This window comes from Neolamprologus multifasciatus, chromosome 22 (assembly GCF_963576455.1).
Source record: "Neolamprologus multifasciatus chromosome 22, fNeoMul1.2, whole genome shotgun sequence".
NCBI classification, from domain to species: Eukaryota; Metazoa; Chordata; class Actinopteri; order Cichliformes; family Cichlidae; genus Neolamprologus; species Neolamprologus multifasciatus.
In genome coordinates, this window is record NC_140459.1 from 24,801,951 (window position 1) to 24,824,652 (window position 22,702).

General features: G+C 40.8%; 1 protein-coding gene across 1 annotated transcript; it reads right to left on the minus strand.

The window, feature by feature from the left end:
* Positions 1–915: 915 nt before the first annotated feature.
* LOC146493564 (solute carrier family 22 member 13) lies at positions 916–21,219 on the minus strand. Its single transcript, XM_085148066.1, has 10 exons — positions 19,397–21,219; positions 16,197–16,300; positions 15,277–15,431; positions 7,485–7,653; positions 7,223–7,337; positions 5,319–5,422; positions 5,013–5,224; positions 4,807–4,915; positions 4,511–4,723; positions 916–4,344 (listed from the first exon to the last, which is right to left on the minus strand). Exons 1-10 carry the CDS (start codon positions 19,727–19,729, stop codon positions 4,242–4,244), a joined length of 1,617 nt encoding a protein of 538 aa, XP_085004192.1. The 5' UTR covers positions 19,730–21,219; the 3' UTR covers positions 916–4,241.
* Between the last annotated feature and the right edge of the window lie 1,483 nt (positions 21,220–22,702).

The following is a 22,702-nucleotide window of genomic DNA, read 5'->3' on the forward strand; positions in this document are numbered from 1 at the left end:
GACATTTAACATCACATGCTGTGGCCAGCATTAAGGCGTGCCCTCTCACATCAGGCATATCAACATTTATACAATTGGTTTCTTTAATTTCTTTGCAACAGGAATTTAGTTTGTTTTTTTAAATCTACACAAATTTTTACAACAAATTGTTTTCACAATGGAACAGAAATAATATCAAGTGTTTCATCTGAATTTACTATTTTCTTTTTTTTTTTTTAATTGATGGAAGGTCACAAAAATATTAAGTCATACAGGAACATGATAAAGAAATGATGCCGGAGAAATTGGAAAACTACTCTGTGGTCAGAAATGTGAAATTCCTTTTGAAAAACATGAGTATCATGTCCTCCCGGTTAAAGCCTGTGTCTTTCACAGACACAGGATATGTGAGTGCATCAGGGGCTGTGCAATTGGCAGCTTACACATCTGAAAAGGCACCATTAGTGCTGAATGGCATATACATACATATGAGGGCCCAAAATTTAAAAAAAAAAAAAAAAAAAGCAGGGTGGGTATAAAACTTTGAGAAAAAACTCAAGATTTTTGACATTAAAGTGGCAAATCTGAGAGAGAACATTGAGCCTACAGTGCCTAAGACGGCTCTCATGGTTTCAATCCTTCAAACCATGAGGATTGAATGCTTTAATAATCTGTTGGATTGCGTCCTGATGTACCACAAGTCCTCAAGATATCAACTGTGCTGTAGTACTTCACACACAGGCTGTTACCTCATCCAAATCAGTGTGTTTTCTCCTGAATAGCAGCTCACAACAACGACTCTTTGAAGCTCAGACGCTTTGTGGTGATTCTGAACTTAAATCACAAGGATTTCTTTATTGCAAAGTCCAATTGAAAAGTGTAATTAAATTAGGTCATCTAAGAAAAGGGTTGTTTTTTTGTGTTATTCCTGGCAAATTTGCCATTTTTCTCATAAATTTGCCACTTTTATGTAAAACATGTTGGGGGGTTTTCCATTTTTTTTCTTGGAATTTTGCCTGCAGTCCAGACCTTCCACCAACAGAAAGCAATTGGCACATTATGAAGAGAACAAGATATAAAGACTCAGGACTGATAAGCAGCTAGAATCATTTTTTTCTCAGTTCCCATATGGAAAAGAAATAGTAAAAACTTATATGACTTAACTCATGAAAGTGGCCACTTTCTCATTACTTTCATATATTGTTTTAGTAAGTATCCAAAACATACAAGTTTCATTATATAATTTTTCAAGGGATCTTATATCTGTTTTTACTCTTGTATGCTTTTCATATAAGTTTCACACAAGACAGATACAAACTTTATAAGATTTATATATATATCTTTTCCATATGGGTTTAAATGTTTCATAATGTTTCCATATTCTATTGTGAATCAAATGTGGGTTTATGAGGTTTGCAAATCCTTGCATTTTATTTCTATTTACACTTTTACAGTTGGACATGTAAATGCTTGTGCCTGAATAACAGCACAAACATACGGTGTTGTGTAAAAGTATTTGCCCGCTTCCTGACTCCCTCTTTTCTTTTTGCTCATCTGTCACAATGTTTCAGATCCTTAACCAGAGTAACCAGAGTAAACGCAAAATGCAGTTTTTAAATGATGATTTCATTAAATGTGTAAAAATAAAGTCAAGAAGGGGCACAGATACTTCACAGCACTGTATGGCATCATATTGCACATTCAAGTGCATCTGATACATGAATCGAATTTCTTCTATAATTCATAACAATAACAGCCCTTGATTGCTTGTGAAGACTCATAGAGTGTTATCATTGATGCATGCTGCAGTCCATTTGTATTGGACAATAACAAAAGGAGAACAAATCTAAAAACAACAACAACAATGCTGAAATCAAATATTCTTCCACATGCTGATAACAGTCAAATCTCTTTTTTTCATCCAAATCTATTAAATACAGCAGTCTAACTAAAAGGCTTCATTAGTGCATGCAGTCCCACTTGACTAGTTTCATTTTTCTTGGCTTGAGACGAAGATGAGGCAGTTGCTTGCAATATAAATTTGTGCTACAACCAACATATGCCCAAAACAAAAACACTTTCATACAAAAATATCAAACATGTTTCTTTGAACAAAATGTTTAAAATGCAGTAATAACGTTTGGAGAATAGGTGCGCTGAATTTGGCATTCTGCTAGTCTTCTTCTCCAGTCTTTAAACAACGTTTAGTTGTGCGTTCGGCCCCCCCAATCACAAGAGCAGCGCGTCCAGGGATTTTGCCATGAACAGCAACCGCACACCCATCTTGAGTGAAAACAATACCTAATTTTAAGTGGTGCGAAACACAGTCCGGAGATCTTTGCTAATTTATAGCACGCAACACACAATGGGCCTATGCCCAGATCAACAATCAGCACCGTTACAGTCACGTGAAACAGAAAGTTTTCACTCGACTTCATGCTGCCTGTGAAGACCCAAGTACACATTTAATGCTTCCAAAGCAATTAAGAGGATAATAGAACACAGTTTATTTAACTGACTAACAAGCGTGACCACTTCTATAAAAGCAGATGTTTTATGGTCTGGTGCATTCAGGTGTGTGTTAACACATTACTGAATCTTCAGAGGAGTGGACACCCCAAAGTCAGACCACCAAATGCTCAGAGTAACAGCAAAAAACAGCTACGTGAGCTACATCTCAGAGTCTACACACTTCAGTTAGAATGTTAAATGTTAAAGTTCACGACAGTACAATTAAAAAAAGACAGAAAAAGTCACTTGCTTGTGAGGATCTACCAGGAGAACTAAAAAGAACTAAAAAGAACATGGCACCAATGCTTAGGTTTGCACAGTAACATCTGAACAAACCACAACACTTCTGAAGAATATCTTTTGGCAAAAACCAAACTCAGCATATCAGCACTTACAGCTCATATCAGCTGTGAAGCACAGAGGTGGAGGGGTGATGATTCAGGCTTCCTGTTGCCCATGTGACCTAAGCATCTTTCAGTGACTGAGTCGACCATGAACTCCTCTGTACACACAAGTGATCTAAAGTCAAATGTGTGACTATCTGTCCGTCAGCTAACGTTTGACCCAAATATGGTCACGTAACAGCACAGCAGGAACAGAACGGCTGAACATGAAAAGAATCCAGGCGTTACAATGGTCCCGTCGAAGTCAAGACTTCAATTTGATTAAAATGCTGTTGCAGGTGCTTAACAGAGCTGTGTATAAACAAATGCCTGCAAACCTCAATGAACTGAAACAACGCTGTAAGGAAGATGTCCCAGAATTCCTCCACGATAACGTGGTAGACTGAGAAAGTCATACAGTGAACTATTACTTCAAGTTAATACATGTGGTTCTACAAGAAGCTTCTGGAGTTAACGAGTGTTGCAGAAGGAGAGAGGAAGTCGCTTTAGCTTGCTGTAGCCATGTCTGACAAGCTAACTGTTAGCCGACTTACATACAGGAGATTAAATTAATTTTTGCTGCGTTTTCATTGTTGCTATAGAGTTATTATTAAACTGGCAGATTTTACACATGTGACTGTTTACTCTTTATCCATCCATCCATTCGAGTCCGCTTATCCTTTTCAGGGTTGCGGGGGGCGCTGGAGCCTACCCCAGCTGTCATAGGGCGAGAGGCGGGGTACACCCTGGACAGGTCGCCAGTCTGTCGCAGGGCCAACACACAGAGACAGACAACCATTCGCACTCACATTCACTTGCACATTCACACCTACGGGCAATTTGGATTAACAAATTAACCTATCCCCACTAAGTGCATGTCTTTGGACAGTGGGAGGAAGCCGGAGTACCCAGAGAGAACCCACGCAAACACGGGGAGAACATGCAAACTCCTGTTTACTCTTTAAATTTGACTTAAATGCCATACATACTTACAGAACAATCCAATTCAGCTTTATATTGATGTAAAGACCCTACAATAATACACTTTTACGCTGATTGTTTTCACCCAAAAGGCGGTGCAGACGGTCTGGTGGCAGGGAAGTGATGTATGAGTGCTCTCATGCATGGATGAATATATACACATATGCAAAATCCTAATAGGAGCTATTATTCTCCCTACCCACATTCAAACCTCAAGTAAAAGGTGTAAATCTCTGATGGATTTAAAAGATTGTAAAACACAGATATTTCTGTGCTGCTTTTTTTCCATTTGAAATATGTTCTGCTCAGAATCAAACACCTGACGTGTAATTGCATAGAGGGTTTTGTGAAAAGTAGTATTTCTGGCATCAAAGCTGAGGCTGTGCATTAGGTGTGGCTTGCCAGATTGCATAACTCCAGCTTCTCTGTGCTGCGTCTTGATTGGCTATCATCTTCACACATCTCTGGGTTTTCCTTGGTTGGAGGTGTCCTGTGAGAGAGGAATAACAAAAAGTAGACACATAATTGTAGAGAAGGTTTCATGTGCTTTGGAGTTCAAATGGAAGACTGTGTGTTAAAGTTTGCTAACCTGCGTTTTTACTTTCATCCTTTCTTTTGTATTTTGCTCAGAAGCAAGCAGGTTTTTAAACAATTACCTAACATCCCAGTTCTCTGCATCCTCCACTGTGTCTGGAAGAGGTCTGTCGGCAGTTTCAGGAAGGGCCAGGGCAAGGACAGCTCCCAGAAGCGGAGAGATGCCGAAGATGGCGAGGGGTGTGGCCGGGCTGTGGTTATGCAGCATGTTGATAATGGGTGCCAGCACACCACCCATCCTTGCAAACATACAGGATACGCCTATTCCTGTTTGTCTTTTGGCACAGCAAGGGAAAAGAGACAGTTTCAGGAATGCATCACTGAAATAACCGTTTGATGATTAGGACAAAAGTCTCACCGAAGCACCGTGGGGAATATCTCAGCAGTGTAGACATAGATCACAGCAAACGACGCCGCTATGCCAAACTTCCCTACCATGGCGAGACCACTCAGGAGATTGGGATGATCTGCAGACGGAAGGAGAAAAATCATTCAAGTGATGAAATAAATTTTAATATTAGCTTTTTGAGGAAGAAAAAGCATTTTAGCAAGTTTCCATCTTACCTGCAGGCACTGCAAGCATGAGCAGACAGGCGAGGCCTCCGATTGCCAGAAAGCCACTCTGAGTGAGTCGGCGGCTAAAGGGCAGCACGACGAGGACCAGAGAACGAGCTGGGATCTCAACCAGCCCGAACACAAACTGGGTCAGGTAGAGGTCTGTCCCCAACCTGGACACGCCCAGTGAGAGACCATAATAGACCAGCACATTCACAAACCTGTGATTTCAAAGGGGAGAAAGAGAGGAGTGGTAAAAAGCTACAGAGACATTGTCTCTGCTGAAAATGACAGTGAAACGACAAGAAGTCGTACCAAACGTAGAACAGGATCAGCGATCTTTTCCTCATCTGAGGCGTGCGTATCAGATCGACAGCCGAGTGACTTCTCTTCCCCTCGACCGATATCTCACACTCAACCTGATGTGGACGCCACAAACGAATCAGAAACCACAAAAGAGGCTTCAGAGATTTTACATTTTACCTGTACATTAAAAACATCCCTACACTACTTGATGTACTGTAAATGTTAAATCAAAATATTATATTTAAATCTAAGTGTTACATTAAAAAAATCCTCAAACCAGATGTTTTTATAAGATGTGGAGCATGCTTCAGCTTACAAACCCCGTACAGTTATGTGTAGGCTGATCTAGTACTTAGCAGTGTTGTGGTACAGATGCCTTTAGCCACGCTGGCTTTAAGCAGTCATGATGGCTCATGTAACGACTGCTTATATCTTTGCCGAATGCATTTAGCTAAATCCACAAGGAGCAGTAAACCTCTGAGTCATCAACACCAGGAGTACAGGTCAGCTGATCACCGGCTGTCCACAAAGAAACTGTACTGTAGCTCCCAGTGCACATCATCATGTGACTTATTTAAGTTAACCCCCCGTGGCACTGCTCCATCTATCTCAGAGTTCCCCACCTGTCAATTTCAATTTTAACACCTGTACATGATTAATAATAAAACATGTTTTAGTATCAAAATATATTTAAAGTACATAAAATACTCAGTAGTAAAGCAGGATGGCCTTTTTCACAGCCACATACAGGATATTGTTGGATCATTATTGGCCTGATAGCACTGAAACAGAATTCATGGAAAAGTTACGTTTATTTGTAATTTCATTCAAAAAGGTAAAGTTGCATATATTCTTTGTTCATTACATGTAAAGTCAATTAATTCAAGCCTTTTTACATATTGATCAAACAATATAGTTACTGCGTATCTCTTGTCTAGCTCTGTATATGAAACCACGGTAACGGGAAGACTGATTAGTCTGGAAGGTCGTCACTAGACTGCAATAGTGTATCACCAGCTGTGAGTCATGACAACCAGTTATTGAAGTTTCATCTGTGCCACAAACCTGCACGAGTTCAGCACACAGCCAGGGAAAATCCCTGCTATCCTGACCATGCATTACACGCTGCAATAAAACAAATCAAGAAAACAGGGTTCTCAGCACGAAACCTCAAGTCCTTCAGCTTTCATGTGGCCATTATCAAATCAGAGGATTCAGCTTTGAAAACCAGCTTAGAAATGTATGTATTTATTTATTTATTAAGTTTCACTGTATAAAAGTTGTACTCCTCATTTCGTGTATGTCTCATTTTCCTCAGGAAGCTCAGCTTTCACTTAATTCATATTTAATTCTTATGAATATCTTGCAAGATAGAAAATGCCAAAGGGACCCGTTTCATGAGAGAACTGCAGCATGAGTCCTAAGAGACAAAACAAAACATTTAATATGGCTTTTTGTTTTCTTTTTCACATGGAAATGATGAAGACGACGAAATCTCTGCGGCTTTTCCGAGGTCATCATGTTTACTGTATGCAGATGTTTCAGTAATTACGCTGCTGATATAAAGGCAACTGTAAGGGGAGGAGGTTTCTCTGTGATTGTTTTCTTTTAAATTTGTTACAGAATCGCACGAGGCTACATGACGATCAAAGGAGCAAACATTTGCTTCCAGGACAACATGCCCTGTTCACTGTTTTCCCTTGGTTTAATGTAGCATGTAATGAATGCTCACACTACTGGTGTGTGATCTGAAACGCAGTTAGGTTTGTGTGCGATCGCTGCTGGAGGAGTACGAGGTTTTTGTGAGAGTTTACAGAGTAAACAGCAGAAAGGTGACTGTAAAAATAAAGCCTAGCACTGTCACAAACACTGTTTTTGAACCAGGTGATCCTGAACCTGAGACACACACACACCTGTACGGTGGGAGGTAAGACACGACCATTAACCAGCGCTGCCTTGCGAAGGAGCGCGATGGCCTCCTCTCTCCTGTTGTTGGCCAACAACCATCTGGCTGAATGGGGAAGCACCCTTGTTGGCATTGAGAGGTCAAACAGAGAGGTAGAGAAAAGGAGAAAATGAGGAATGATAACATGCAAGACACTCATAGAAATGCAGGTGTATTTTCATGTCTGAGCAGGGCAGATTTTATATTCAGATGTCAGTTGAATTTCTCACCATATATAGAAGCTAAGCAGGAAGCCCGGGGCTGATATTGCTAGTTGCAGCTTTCTCCAGTCTCGTATAAGATATGCTACTCCTGCTAGCAGCATATAACCCAGGCCATAGGCATAGTCGGTGATGATACCAGCCAGCATGCGTCTCTTGGTGCATGTCCACTCAGTACCTGTAGAACGAAGCGAGGAGAGGAATTGTGGGTAATGGTGGCAAGGGTTTTGCAAAAACAGCTTTCAACCAGTTTATTTGCATATCTGAAGATAATGAAAGGTCTGCACAAATGTGTTCCTTTCTTGTTAGCATAAAGATGAGGGGAGTCTAGCTGTCGAAAGCCTGAACTTACATCTAAAAGTTCTGTCGTGTTTGCTTACTCGGCACAAAAAATAACTGTATGAGAACTTAGGTGAAAATAAGGAACGCGCTAGACAGAGCTCTTAAATGTCTGGCATGGTGGTGCATTAGTAGTCTATGAGGTTTTGAGTCATGTGACCACGAATCTTGTGACCGTTAATCACCGGATATAACCCGTGTGAGTAAGGCAAGGCAAGTTTATTTATATAGCACAATTCAACAACAAGGTGATTCAAAGTGCTTTACAGAGACATTAAAAAAACAAAAATAAATAAAAAGCATGATTTAAAATCGATTAAAAAACAGTAGATAAAATCAGTAGTTAAAATGTAAGTTTTGAAATTTAAGCTTAAAGGTGTGGATTTGGTGTTTTATTCAAATGCAGCTGAGAATAGGTGAGTCTTCAACCTGGATTTAAATAAACTGAGTGTTTCAGCTAATCTGAGGCTTTCTGGCAAGTGTTCCAGATATATGGAGCATAAAAGCTGAATGGAGCTTCTCCGTGTCTGGTTCTGACTCTGGGAACTGATAAAAAACCGGATCCAGATGACCTGAGGGATCTGGAAGGTTCATACTGGGTCAGGAGGTCACTGATGTATTTTGGTCCTAAACCATTCAGAGCTTTATAGACCAGCATCAGAACTTCAAAGACTATCCTCTGACGGACAGGCAGCCAGTGTAAAGACCTCAGAGCTGGACTGATGTTGTCCACTTTTTTGGTCTTAGTGAGGACTCGAGCAGCAGAGTTCTGAATGAGCTGTAGTTGTCTGACTAATTTTTTAGGTAGACCTGTAAAGATGCTGTTACAGTAATCAAGCCTACTAAAGATGAATGCATGGACTAGTTTTTCCAGGTCCTGTTGAGACATCAGATCTTTAATCCTTGAAATATTCTTGAGGTGATAGTAAGCTGATTTTGTTATTGTCTTAATGTGTTTTTCTAAGTTTAGGTCTGCATCCATCACTACACCCAAATTTCTCGCCTGGTTTGTGGTTTTTAGGTGTATAGATTGAAGTTCTCTGGTGACCTGTAATCGTTTTTCTTTGGCACCAAAGACTATTACTTCAGTTTTGTTTTTGTTTAGCTGGAGAAAATTGTGGCACAACCAGTCATTAATTTCCTCAATGCATTTACCGGGAGCCTGTACGGGGCCTCGGTCTCCTGGTGACATTGTGATATATATTTGTGTGTCATCTGCATAGCTATGATAGTTTATTTTGTTGTTCTTTATAATCTGTGCCAGTGGGAGCATGTAAATGTTAAACAGAAGGGGTCCCAAGATGGAACCTTGGGGAACTCCACATGTGATACTTGTCTGCTCAGATGTGAAGTTACCTATTGATACAAAGTATTTCCTGTTTTCTAAGTATGTTTTGAACCAGTTTAGTACAGTTCCTGAAAGACCTGCCCAGTTCTCCAGTCATTTGAGTAATATGTTGTGGTCAACTGTATCAAATGCTGCACTGAGATCCAGTAAGACTGACATTTTTCCACTGTCTGTATTCAGACATATGTCATTGAACACTTTGGTCAGAGCGGTTTCAGTGCTGTGGTTCTGTCTAAAACCTGACTGGAAGGCATCATAGCAGTTATTCTGTTTTAAGAAGTAATTGAGCTGTTGAGAAACTGCTTTTTCAATGATCTTACTTAAAAATGGGAGATTTGAGATCGGCCTGTAGTTGTTCATTTGTGTCTTGTCAAGATTGTCCTTTTTCAGTATAGGTTTTATTACAGCAGTTTTTAGTGATTCTGGAAACACACCTGACATTAAAGAAAAGTTGACGATCTGTAACAGGTCTGACTCCAAAGTCTTTGAGACCTTTTTGAAAAAACTTGTTGGCAGGACATCTAAACAGCAAGAGGAGGAGTTCAGTTGACCTAAGATGTCCTCCAGGTCTTTGCTGTTAATATGGTGAAACTGTTTGATGGTGTTTAAACAGTTTTTCGGTGGACACAGTATATATCCTGAATCTGCTGTTGATGTACCAATTGCTTGTCTAATCTTTTGGATTTTTTCTGTGAAGAATTTGGCAAAGTCATTGCAGGCCATGGTCGAATGAAGTTCAGCTGCCACTGACACAGGAGGGTTTGTTAGCCTGTCAACTGTAGCAAATAAGACCCGAGCATTATGACTGTTTTTGGTGATGATGTCAGAGAAGTAGGACCTCCTTGCACTCCTCAGTTGTAAATTACAATTGTGAAGTTTCTCTTTATAGATGTCATAATGAACCTGGAGGTTTGTTTTTCTCCATCTGCGCTCAGCTTTCCTACACTCTCTTTTTTCATTTCTCACCAGTGTGGAGTTTCTCCAGGGAGACTTTTTTCTTCCAGAGATAACCTTCACCTTAATGGGAGCAATTGTATCCATTACATTTAACATTTTAGCATTGAAGCTATTGACGAGCTCATTGACTGAACCTCTGGACAGGTCAGGTGTTAATGGGAAGACCTGGTTAAAGATCACACTACTGTATTCAGTTGTGTGTTACTCAGGTCTTTAGTCCTTTTGTCCTGAGGGTTGTCCACATGGATGTTAAAATCCCCAACAATAATTACACAGTCAAAATCAACACAGATCACAGACAGCAGTTCACTGAGATCATTAAAAAAGTCTGTGCAGTATTTGGGAGGCCTGTAAACATTAAGAAACACAACTTTGGATGGGGCCTTCAGCTGTAATGCCACATATTCAAAAGACTGAAAACTTCCAGGAAATAGCTGCTTACATTGAAAAAATTCATTAAATTAGACAGCAACCCCCCCCCCCCCCCCCCCCTCTCCTGCTCACTCTGGCCTCACTGATAAAACTGTAGTTAGGAGGGGTCAACTCGATGAGAACAGCTCCACTGTTACTTTGGTCCAACCAAGTTTCCGTTAAAAACATAAAATCAAGGCTGTGCTCAGTGATTAAATCATGAATTAAAAATGTTTTCCCAGCTAAAGATCTAATGTTTAATAATGCCAACTTAAGTGTTTTAGAGGTATTTTTTGCCCCCTCGTGTTTGGGAGCAGTCTATGGCACACAAAGTATGTTTACTATATTTAAAGATCTTTTAGAGTGCAGCTCTCTGTGTTTTGACCAGGCCTTCTGTCACCTAAAAGTACAGAAATGTTAAAACCTTCTAGTAAACAGGGTCCCAGCTTCTCCTGGGAAAAGTCACCACTGCCATAATCCTCGCAGCCCAGACCCTCCACACATCACACATCAGACTGCAGAGACAGAGCATGAAGGTGGTAAGGAGGAGCTAACGGGGGCGAGGCTGGGCAATGTAACTTCGATTGCTCTGTTGAGGGCGGGGCTTGATGGCAAAACTTTGGCTGCTCTGGTGGGGGGTTTATGGGGGACAAAAAGGGATTGGTCCGGGGGGTAGATCTGAGCCCAGCACTGACCCGCTCCATCATCTCCTCAGTGAATTTCAGGTGTGGGGAGGAGGGAGAAAGGGAGGGGGGGTGATGACCTGTCAGTGGTTTGGGGGACTGGGGAAGGTCGTGGTCCCTGGTCCTGGTCGTTGGTGTTGTTGAGAGAGTTGGAGGTAAATAGGGACCCCTCTTCTTGCCTCTGATGTCTCTCCTTTTTGAAGCTCTTCCGGGGTGGGGGCAGATGAGGCTCCTCCTCAAGGTTTCTGCTGGGCTTTGTCTGTTCTTGGAGCACTGTTTGTTCCTCTTTATGAGATAACTCCTTGTTTATCTCAGCCTTGGCACCAAGCACAGAGGGATGACGTATGGAATAAAACAAGTTGGAGGTGAACAGTTTCACCCCTGACTTGTTAAAATAAATCAATTTGCTTTAAACTGGGGAAGGTTGTGGTCCCTGGTCCTGGTCGTTGGTGTTGTTGAGAGAGTTGGAGGCAAATAGGGACCCCCCTTCTTGCCTCTGATGTCTCTCCTTTCTGAAGCTCTTCCGGGCGAAGCTCTAGTTCCCAAAAAATATTAAAATTGATAAAATGCACTGAGTGGTCAGTACATGTTGATATAAACCATTTATTCAGTGTAAACAACCTGCTGAATCTCTCGTCTCCTCCTCTGATGGGCGGTACAGGTCCACTGATGAATACAGCTGCATTCAGAGAGTTTACAGTATTTAATAATCCAGTAAAGTCCAGAACCTCCGACTGTTGTCTGGACACATTGTTTGACCCTGTATGCAGAACAATGTTTGTCACAGTTGGATATTCATCTGCAATTTGAAGAATTTTCTCCTTCAGGTTGTTGACCATATCCTTAGGAAAGCAGAGGACTTTAGTGTTCTTACCAGACATCCTTTGTACATCCTTTACGGCAGAGTCACCCACAATCAGAGTTTCAGGCCTAGCCTTTAGCTTTCCCTGTGGCCTTTTACTTTTCAACAGATTTTCAGTCCTTACTTTGCTACTTTTAGATGGATGGTTGTCTGATATAGATCCAGGGTCCTTTGATAGTGGAGCAAATCTGTTCTGCAGTTTCACATTCAGTTGTTTTGGAGGTTTGTTGTTAACCTTCCTATTCACGGTTGTCCAGTCCTGTTTCCTCCCGTATACAGGGGTAGAAGAGCTTCCCTGTCTTGTAGGAAGTGAAGGCCAGTCGGTTTCAGAGATTTCAGCTCGCTGCACCCTGCCTGTGATACGTCCTCCCCCTTCCAGGAGACATGATTTATGACTTGGTTTTGCACCAAGACAGTCCAAGGGGGGATTTTCGCTTGAGGATTTATTATAATGCACAGAGTCTACTTTCTTGGTCATGTTATCTGTGCTCCTTAGCTGTGTACTAGCTTGCTCATCGCCATTGTTTTGAATCAAAGGCAAGGTTGTTTCATCTCCACACAGTCCATTTACCTCCACGTTTACTTCTAAGCGATGATTTTTTGTCTCCAGTACTGCAATCTTCTGCAGGAGGCTGTGGTAGTCATCTGTGGAGAGGGAAGGCACCTTGTTGCTAGTTAGCCTAGCGGTTTGCACCTTTCCAGGCTATTGAGGCTGTTCAGTGCCCAGATGCTGTAATCAGGCTTCAGCTGTGTGTAGGCCACAGACACACGGAGCGCTGAAGATACGGTAACTATAAAAATGTTACTGTTTCTGTTAAGAACACTTTAGTCCTAATGATCTATAAGTGTCCAGTGTCCAGAAGCTATCGCAGGTAAGCTCATACGGAAAAAAGGGAAAAAAATCAGCATAAAAATCAATAAAAATCAATAAAAGAAGCAAAGTATTTAAAAAGCAAAGAGAGGAAGCGTCCACACTCACAAAAGGGGGAGATCATTTAAATGGCCTTAGTCACACAGGCTGCTCCGTAACCATCTGGCAACAACCAATCGTGAGGGAAAAATGAGTATTCTTCGACTAGTTTTTGAGTGGTTTCTGCAGGTTTCTGGCAGTTGTTGTGAAATAGACTCCTAAACCCCCAGTCACACAAGCCTAGACTCATTCAGTGAAAACCTGGCAACCGCTGGTCACAAGGAAAAAATGTGTATCACCCTGCGGGTTGGCAAAAACCTCCTTGAGGTTGCTTTGGTCAATGGCAGGTTGTTACAGTCAGCATTCTCCATTTCTGGTTCTGGCTTTGTCAAGGCTTGCTGCCACCCTGGCCATGGGGTGACTGTGGCTCAGGAGGGAGAGCAGGTCTTCTACAAATTGGTAGGCTTGTTGTTTAGTGTTCTTGTTCCAGTTCTTGGGCAATGGGCATGGTACTGAACCCTAATGTGCTCCCAGTGCATTTATCAGAGTGTGAGTGTGAATGTTAGATGCAGATGTAGAAAAAAGTGCTTGTAGAGTAGAAAACTTTAACTATAACTATAAAAGAGCCAATCCATTTACCATTCACTCAGCTGGCAGTCACAGACTGTTTGGAAATAAGTTGACGTGTTGCATGCAAACGACTGGGAACCACAGTAATCTCAAATCAGAAGCAGTTTTATGGTGCAGCATCCTCTTTGTAACTGATTTCATCCAGCGAGAACCAGCAGCCTGCAGGAACCACTGATCAGCATGCTATAGCTGTGTACTGTTCCCTAAGAAGGGTGTCAAAAACATGCAGAGCTGTGACCTGTTCATGTTTCATGTTTGTGCTGATATTGGCTCTGGTTGTAAGACAATAAGAACTTCTTTGTAGTGAAGTGAAACCAAGTGAAAGAATAAATACTAACCACTGCAAATACTATCTGTGCTTCCCACGCGTGTTTTTTTAAAATATATACTTTCAACCAGTCAGCAGTGAACATATCTGCAGGGCCACCAATGTCGGTTTATGTGCTGTTGGCTGTTTTAGAGAACTGAGTACAAATATATCTTCACAGACTCAAATCCCTCAGACTCCACACAGACAACAACCATAAACTTGTATTAGCGGTGTCTCTCAGTGTATCTAATTAGAGCCTCGTTAGCTGTTTCCATGTTTCCACTCTGAGTAAATAAAATTGAAGTTTATCAGCCAGGATATAAAACTATGTAGGTTTGAAATAGTGTTGTAACCGTTAGTCTGCATTTAAAGTAAATGTAATCACATTGCAACAGGTACCAACGTGTTTTTTTATACACACACTTTTGGGACACTCAACCAGAAACACACCTGTGCTGGATCTGTGACAATTAATAAAACTTAAAAAGTCTTAACACTGACTAGGAGGATGATTTTGTTGAGGTGTATGTCATTATGTTTTCTTTATTAAAAACTCTTCTGAAAATGACAAACCCTGAAGTCATCAGAAAAGTGTGAAAAGTTTTGAAAAATAATAATAACATTAATAGTTTAATTCAATTATAAATTAATTACCAAATTAAATATTTAATATTGAAATGTTGTTTTTTAGTATAAAAGTTCTATATGAATAAATGAGGTCCTTATATGTCTGAGATGCATCTTATTGATCTGAGTTATAATAAGGAAATTAAAATAGGAACACTTAACCAACATTTAAAAAACATAAACACACTATCCTGCATCAACAAAAATGTCAGTCCTGTCATACATGGCATTATTGTTAAATAATTGACAATTTAAAAAAATATTAATGAATTATCTTTTTTCACCATTTAAATGAACCTGAGATTATATATTATATATCAGCCACTGTGTTTTATGAAAACATCACTTTTTTTATAATTACTAGCAGCGCTTCTCAAAATTTTCATCCTGTATTTATGGTTGTCTTGGTGACCATTACGTTTCGAATGGGCAACGTACGTTGAACACGACTCATGAGACATGATCTATATGGAAATCAAAAGAATTTGGATTTATTTAAAATATTTTTAAAAACATATAGATGTTAATAATTGCTACATGCATGACGGTGTTCGTGCACAGCTTCATTCCGATTGGCCCACCCAACACATATGCATACATACACTACAATGATTACAGTAAGAAGGTAAGTGCCTGTCGGGTATTCTGTGCAGACGCTCCACTACAGCAGCCTCAAATCATCATACTCATGCAGGGTTTGAGTATGTGTGTGTTTGTTTAGTACCAAGTACAAAAGCATTGATGATGACACCAGATATTGTTGTGCCAAGTACAAAGCGAAGAATCACATAGACCGGGAAGTTGGGTGCAAAAGCCACAGCGACACCGAACACAGTCTGGAGAGCGAGGGACAGCAGCAGGACAAAGCGTCGGCCATACCTTGTAGACAGAGAGAGTACAGGAATGTGAGTTAGCCCTCCCTCATTATTAAAGATTTGCACCAGTAGACCCAATGAAACAGAAGTAAAGATATCACACTAAGCTCGATACACATAAAAGAAAAAAATAGTCTTTATCTAGTTCTTAGTGTAGGAGGTGCAGTTATCAGAAACCAAGTGCTTATAACTTTATGTTCACCAGAGAAAATCTGAGGTTTGAAAATTAGTAGCAAAGCTGGGAACTTCAGTTTGTTCCCTGGGCTGTTTTTCTTTTCAGGTGCAAACGCTTCCTTTTGTTCACTTTAACCCTAACTTACCAGGAAGACCACATATTGCCACCTGCTCACTACCACCCACTGCAGCCTTCACTCTTCAGCTTCTTAACCCTTTCAGCTCCGTCAATAAAAGGGAAGCACAGGCCTCATGACCCACTCCCACTTCCCATTTATCTTTCTGCAATAGATCTACTGTGTCAGTTCAAAGACTTTTCCAAGATATTGATGATACTACCCTTCTATTGTTTCTAGTTTAAAGAAAAAACAGAGAATGAATGTTAAAAGTATGGGTGATTTTTAGTGTCACACAGTTAAGTCTGAACAGTTTTATCATGTGTATCTGTAGCTGATGAATCAAATAAATTAACTGCTCCCCTTACATACAGTTAGCACATGCAAAGGCCTACAACAGTGGCCACCCCTACAGTCGTGCTTTGATGCTGAGGATCTGACACTTTGTTCTATCTGTGCGCCGAGTGACAAAAGCCTACCTGTCAGCCATGGCTCCAAACACCACCGATCCCACCAGCAGGCCAAACATGTAGATAGATGATCCAATGTTGTTGAACACAGCTTTGCTGCACACCAGGTCCCACTGGTAGATGGAAAAAGAAGTTAGTCCTTGTGCATTTGTTTATTTCTTATGTACTGGTGAATGGCCATGCAAGTGACATACACTTTGTGGGCAAAGTATTGGGCTACATCACGTAATCTTAAGCACCTCACTTTTTATAAAAGAACTTAATACATTTAAGTGTAGTACTGTAGTAGGATGATATCAGTGAAACAAGTCAGTTCCTGAAATTTGATACTACACTATAACATGAAAGTGGTATTATTGCAACCTGGAAGCTTTTAGGAACCAAACCACAGCAACTCATCCACAAAGTGGCAGACCATATAATCTTACAGAGCAGGCCTTTCAAGTGCTGAGGCGCATATTGTGGAAAAGTTGCCAACGCTCTGCTGACTCAGTAACTACAGGGCTCCAGACTGCTGCTGACATTAACATCAGCACAAAAGCTGTGCACTGGGAGCTTCACAGGATGAGTTTTCATGTTTATGCAGATCCTGTAGCTGTATCTGGCCCAGTACCTATGTCTATGTAGAGTATTGTCAAAGTAAATTTGCTTGTGTGTTTGGGCTGCTCTTTGCTGATATTGATTATACAGTATGGTCTCAAACTGGCATTGGACAAAACAAAGCACTCTCATAAAGTTCCAAGTGCTAATGGACCTTAGGAAAGGGTTAGGGCTGCATCAGGGTCAGATTGACTGCAACCTCTAAGGAAATATGATTAAATCAGTCTATACTTGCCAAACATGGCAGCTGACCAGCTGTAAGTGACCAGACACTGATGATTTTCAAATTACACTGTCATTTGTTTCTGTTCTGGCTCATTAAACGTATAACATAAAATAGTCCTTGCACACAAACTGAACCTTCCAAAGTCCAAGGAGAACAAACGCAAAAGTGGCGAAACTGTCCAGGATATGGTAGCAGTACCAAATGATGGCAATCATTTCTGAATCCCTTTATAGTTGAGACAGTGACTGTTAGTCAAGGAAAATATGTGGCACTACAGCACAATATCAAGGACACAAGAACCTTTATGCCAAGAAGACTCTTATGTAATATAATACAAAACTGTTGTTGATTAATTCGTGCATGATTACAACAGCAGCCGTGAACAGCAGGAGTGCAGCAGGGTGTGAGTGGGGCCAGTTGCTTATTTTGGCTCCAAGGCCCTTTGGAAAGTTAATGTGGATGTTTGCTGTGCTGAGTTCATTACTCTTTATCATCACATCAGTCTTTCATGAAATAACTCTAATTAAATTTCTCAGATTTTTACATATTTGACTTATTTTATTCATGTTTTTCCTTATTTGGCTCCTTTCTTTTCCATAGATTTTGAGATATTTGCCTTGCCATATTGTTTTATTACATGCATTTAGCACAAAAAATAAGAACATTTATGGTTGGTTGATTATTTCTTTGGACAGCCATTTTATTTGGGTGCAACATTGGGTGCCAAATGGTGCCACGTTTGTAAGAAAAATGCATTTGTGGGTTGAGCAGCAGAGCTGAGTATGTGGATTGCACCGATGAAAAACTTGCAAATCTTCTCTTTAATCATGACTTTTGTTTGGTGTTGTTTATTAGGTTATATGATTGAAGTCTGAAGAAACAAGAGATATTGGCATTAGCAACTGATTCATTTCTCAAACAGGGGCCTCTGCAGCATGTAGAAAAGCCATACACAGCCACAACCGCCTGGCACCTCCTCCTCACTAATTTGGCCACACACTGCTTTGGCATGGCATCCCAGTCTTAATCAGTATTTGTCGCGTGTCAGACAATGTTGTTGTGCTGGTCACAGAAAATGTAGCAACAGCGATTAAGATTTGTCAAGTTTTTCACGGCACAACCCATGTACTCAACTCTGCTGCTCAACCCACAAATGCATTTTCCTGACAATTGTCACGCCATTAAAGGGAAAACAAATAAGCTATGATTTATTGCCAAGAAGCATTGTCATATGACCACATGTCATAAGAACAACACAAATATTTTACATATTTATCAAAAACAGGCTAAATAAAGAAAACTATATTGTTATATAGGTACATAAAACACTAAATTCAGGTTTTGCCAAAAAGTGCTTTCCAATGTTTCTATGCGTTTTCTATGTGTAATATCTTTATTTATATTGGTAAATAGACTTTTGTGAACAGAATTTACAAAGGGGTTACATAAAAAATGCAAGCTCTTCATATCTTTATGACTGCGACATTATAACCAGTCCTTTATGGCCAATTAAAATATCTCCCTAGGAAATTTAAAAAAAATTTATTAAAATTTCCTTCTAGATATTTGTTGCAATTTCTGCTACCCACTTAGTCACATAAGTCATAAGTCAATGAGACTTTTTAACTGGATAAATAAAAGATCGATAAAAGTCACTTTGCCAAAAACTTATTGCGGCTTCTACCCTGTGACAGAAATGTTCTTTCTGGCACTTAACGAATTAATATCATTCACGCGGGACAGATTTTACATGTGTTTCACATATTATAGGCCAACATTGCAAGTAAATAACCGTAATTTGACATCTTAATATATTTTTTAAGTGCTTCCCTTTTTTTCTGCTTATAAAACAGTAAATTTGGGAATCAACGGCTAACAACAACGATTATATTTTAGCATTAAAAAAATATAATTGAAATAAAAGAAATTAAGCACGCTTGGATTAGGCTTTGCAGAAACAAAAGAAGAGGATTTTGGTAAATATCAATATGGTTAATTTAGACATAAACGCTACACTAGGTGTTGGTCTAGTAAATGTTTTAAACACTGGTAGTTTTGGCTGCTGTAACACAAAAAAGTCCCAACTTTGGGATTAAGTATACCACATCATAGCTTAAAAACCACACTGGCAGCAAATGATCTTTGGATATGTCTTTTATATATTAGTGAGATTAAAATCCTTACTCTGATACTTATAATAAGTATTTAATAGGTAATATAAGCAATAAAAAGTATCAAATGATAGCCTACCGTCTAATATTTGACACCTTTTTGTCTCTTTTTTTGATTTCCGCCTCTTTTCCCAGCATGAAAGTGAACTGATTAATGACTAAAGTTGATCTTCAGCCCAAACCGAACAGACCAGATGGTCATGTTTCTGTACCTCGGTGACGATGGTGCTCTCAAAAGTCTCCCTGCTGTAGACCCATCCGTTACTGCACGGCACGCGCTGAGTGTCGTTGCCCAGCAGCACGACATTCTGGGAGAAGCAGGAGGAGTTGGAGAGGCTGAAGTTCAGGGTGGCTGAATACAGGGACTGATTCCCCGCTGCTGGACTCGAGCCCTCGCGGCACTGATGAGGCGGCGTGGCTCCGGTGAAGATGCTCACCAGCATGTGGAAGCCGAGGAGGACCTGAGGTAGACATATCCATATGTAGAGAATTTTCTGGTATCTGCCAAAGCCTCCAATGGCAGAGAGGATCTGATCGAAATTCATTTCAAATGTGGGTCAAATTGGCTCCAATGGAGTGGATGGGCCGGGGAGATGGAAGCGGAAGATGGTTGTAAATACCGACCAAATACTGAGGCGGTGTTATGGAGACAAACAAGATAAATTACCATGTGCTGCCGTGGTCAGTCCACGTGAAGTTGTTTAACAATTATTGAAACGAGCTCAAGAAGGTTATCCTCCCTGTGTTTTCCACTGGTGCAAAATATGCACATTATGGCAGCGGGGAGCGCGTGTGGTGTTACGTATCCGTTACTTATAGGGGTAGGGCCATAGCATCGCTACCACATCTCATATGTAAAAAACAAACAAACAAAAAACTCAGTGTAAGAATCACGGGCCACCACTGAGGCGCAGTGATTTCACAGATTACCAGATGTAAAGCACTTCAATGTGGAAATCGTGTAAACCTCACTTGCTGCAGTTCACTGCGTGGATGCAGGTGTAGCACTCAGCTGTTACTTCAAACACAACATCTCTACTCTCAAGTCGCAAAAAGCAGGTTGTGCGTTATCTAAGAGGCTCTCTGCTGCCACCTTCCGTTTGATGCGATGGTAGGCACAAAACTTCTGTGAGAGGAGGGGATGCGGGGGTTATCATAGCATTCACCTGAAAGTGCTAGATATGAAAGGTAAAGACCATAAAGTGTTAGGTAGACAAGCGACGGTGGGGAGAAAGAACTCTGTTTTAAAGGGAAGAAACTTCAGAATCAGGGAGGGGATCCCATGCATCCCATGAGGAGCACAAAGGGATCAGGACAAATAAAAAAACAAAACAAAACAAACAAAAACAGTAAGATGAGAGAAAAGTTAGTGATTAGTGGCATATGAACATCAGGATAGAAAAGAGGGAGGTGGAGGAGTCCAGAGTATATCATAAGGTTTCATTTTCAGGGGCTCGAGTTGGGAAAAATAGAAAATAAAAGCATAAGAAATCAGAAAAGGAATCATAAAGAAACACCAAGATAAACCATTTAACAAATGACTTATAGTAATGCAACTGTGGACACACTTCTTACTTTGCAGCTGATAATGCTTGTCTTGTTTTGCGTTCATAATCACCACAGGTTACAGCGCATGCCTATATAATATTTCAAAGGGGGATCTGTCCTCCTGTCATTTCTGCATATTGCTGCACTGATATGATCACAGAATTTATACTTGGTGGAGACAAAAAAAATGGAAGTTCAGGGGTGGCACCTCTGGTTTCAGACCTACTCGTTTGCACTGATGCAGCTGTCTTTCAGAACAGGATGAAAAATGGTTGAGAAACAGTGAGAAAGACGACCTGAGTGGCTGTTTTTACTTAAGTTACCCCCTCTCTCACCTGTGCAGTTGATCAAATAGAAAGAAAACACTGAGGATTGCTGGGAACTGAAGTTGTGTGTCATCAACAATAAATTGAAAAAAAAAAATACCTGTGGGAGAAAACTGATTATCTGTCGTGACCTATACATTTGTAACTTTGCACAAAATGCAAGTTTTTATATAATAACACTCTAAATGTCTCGACGTTACAATAGTATGGATAACTAATTGCACTTTATATTCTGACCACTCTCTACCCTTCTGTACACAGTGCTTCCTTTATTATAGATTTATTTTATTTATTGGCGTGTCGGAAATCTCGCAAAGTAAGAATATCATTGCTCAGCGTGACCACTATGTTATGGAAAAATACATTTCTTGATTAGAAATTAAATATGTTCCTTATCATGATTACAACAAAACTAGCCTTACAAGCTTTTAAAGCTGTAAAGATCCTATAATTTTAAATTGCCCGCAAATGATCACCCCAACCTCTTCCTGTTAGGCGCGTGTGACGTCACTGATGCTCGGTCCAGAACGGGTTGGGTCTCTGGTTTGGGAGTCTTCTGGGTGGCAGCAGGGTGGGAAAAAAGTGAAGTCGTATACAGTTACCCAGGAAACCGTGCGAAATAAAGCAGCGCCTTACAATTAAAAGCATCAACGCGTTTACTAAGTACGAAACTTTTCAACTTAAGCCGTAATAAATATTAAAATCATCAAGTGGAAATAGAAGTTAATCTCAAGATGATCATTGTGCACTTTCAATGTATTCTACAGGCGCATGATAACAGCATACTTACTACGGTGCAAAATATGCATTCACGTTTTTTTAAAGCTGTTAGGGAATAGGGATTTTATTTTGAAAGTCTCGGCCAGAAGTCCTATTATTCTAATGCTGTGTGGTGTGACAGTGGCGAGGGAGGTTGATCGCAGAGAAAGTGAGAGAACAGAGAGACAGAGGGAGATGGCTGAAAGGCTGGAGCAGTGGACCAGGTCAGGAGCGAGTCTGGACAGCGGTCTAAGGTGATCTTGATCATCCAGAGGTGTCTGCGCTGTGGAACCAGAGTCCAGACCGCGCAAATCCTCCGTCACGGCGCTCCAGCCCGGCCTGACCGAGGACTGTGTGGCAGACACCGTCTTCGGCTGCCCATCCTGGAAACATTTTCACTGTCTAAACATTTCCTAGCTGCAGGATTGCTCAGCTTCACCCGAGTCCTCTCTGGATCACGGACAAGGAACCGTGCTTGGATCCGTCACCGTGAGTGTCCGTGTAGTGGCTGATGCACTGCTGTCACGATTAAATGCTTTTAATGGCGATGCCGTGCATCATAAGGTCAGCTGATCAGGTTCTGGTACTTACTGTCATACTTGTACGGGGACACGATTTGCAAAAACCCAGATTCGCATCCGTGACGGGTGCTGATGTAGATGAAGCCACGCCCTCAGACATGGCATTGTGTATGCCCCACGCTTGAATGAACCCTTGCCTATTTACTGCATAACAATCAGCAGGAGCAGCTGTCAGCGTTCATTGCGGGACAGTCGTAATATCTGGGCCTGCAGGACATCCAATAAGCACCTCACGTTTATCCTCGTCAGCACGGGATTGCAGCTTTAATGTGTTGTTTTAATCCCAAACCTGCATGTGGTGCAT

Excerpts from the sequence above, each read along its gene's own strand:
- LOC146493564 (XM_085148066.1), bottom strand. The coding sequence starts at position 19,729 with ATGAATTTCGATCAGATCCTCTCTGCCATTGGAGGCTTTGGCAGATAC. Across the intron at positions 7,654-15,276 it reads CATCAATGCTTTTGTACTTG|GTACTGAGTGGACATGCACC; the intron begins GTACTAAACAAA and ends TTCGTTCTACAG. Across the intron at positions 4,345-4,510 it reads GCAGAGAACTGGGATGTTAG|GACACCTCCAACCAAGGAAA; the intron begins GTAATTGTTTAA and ends CCTCTCTCACAG.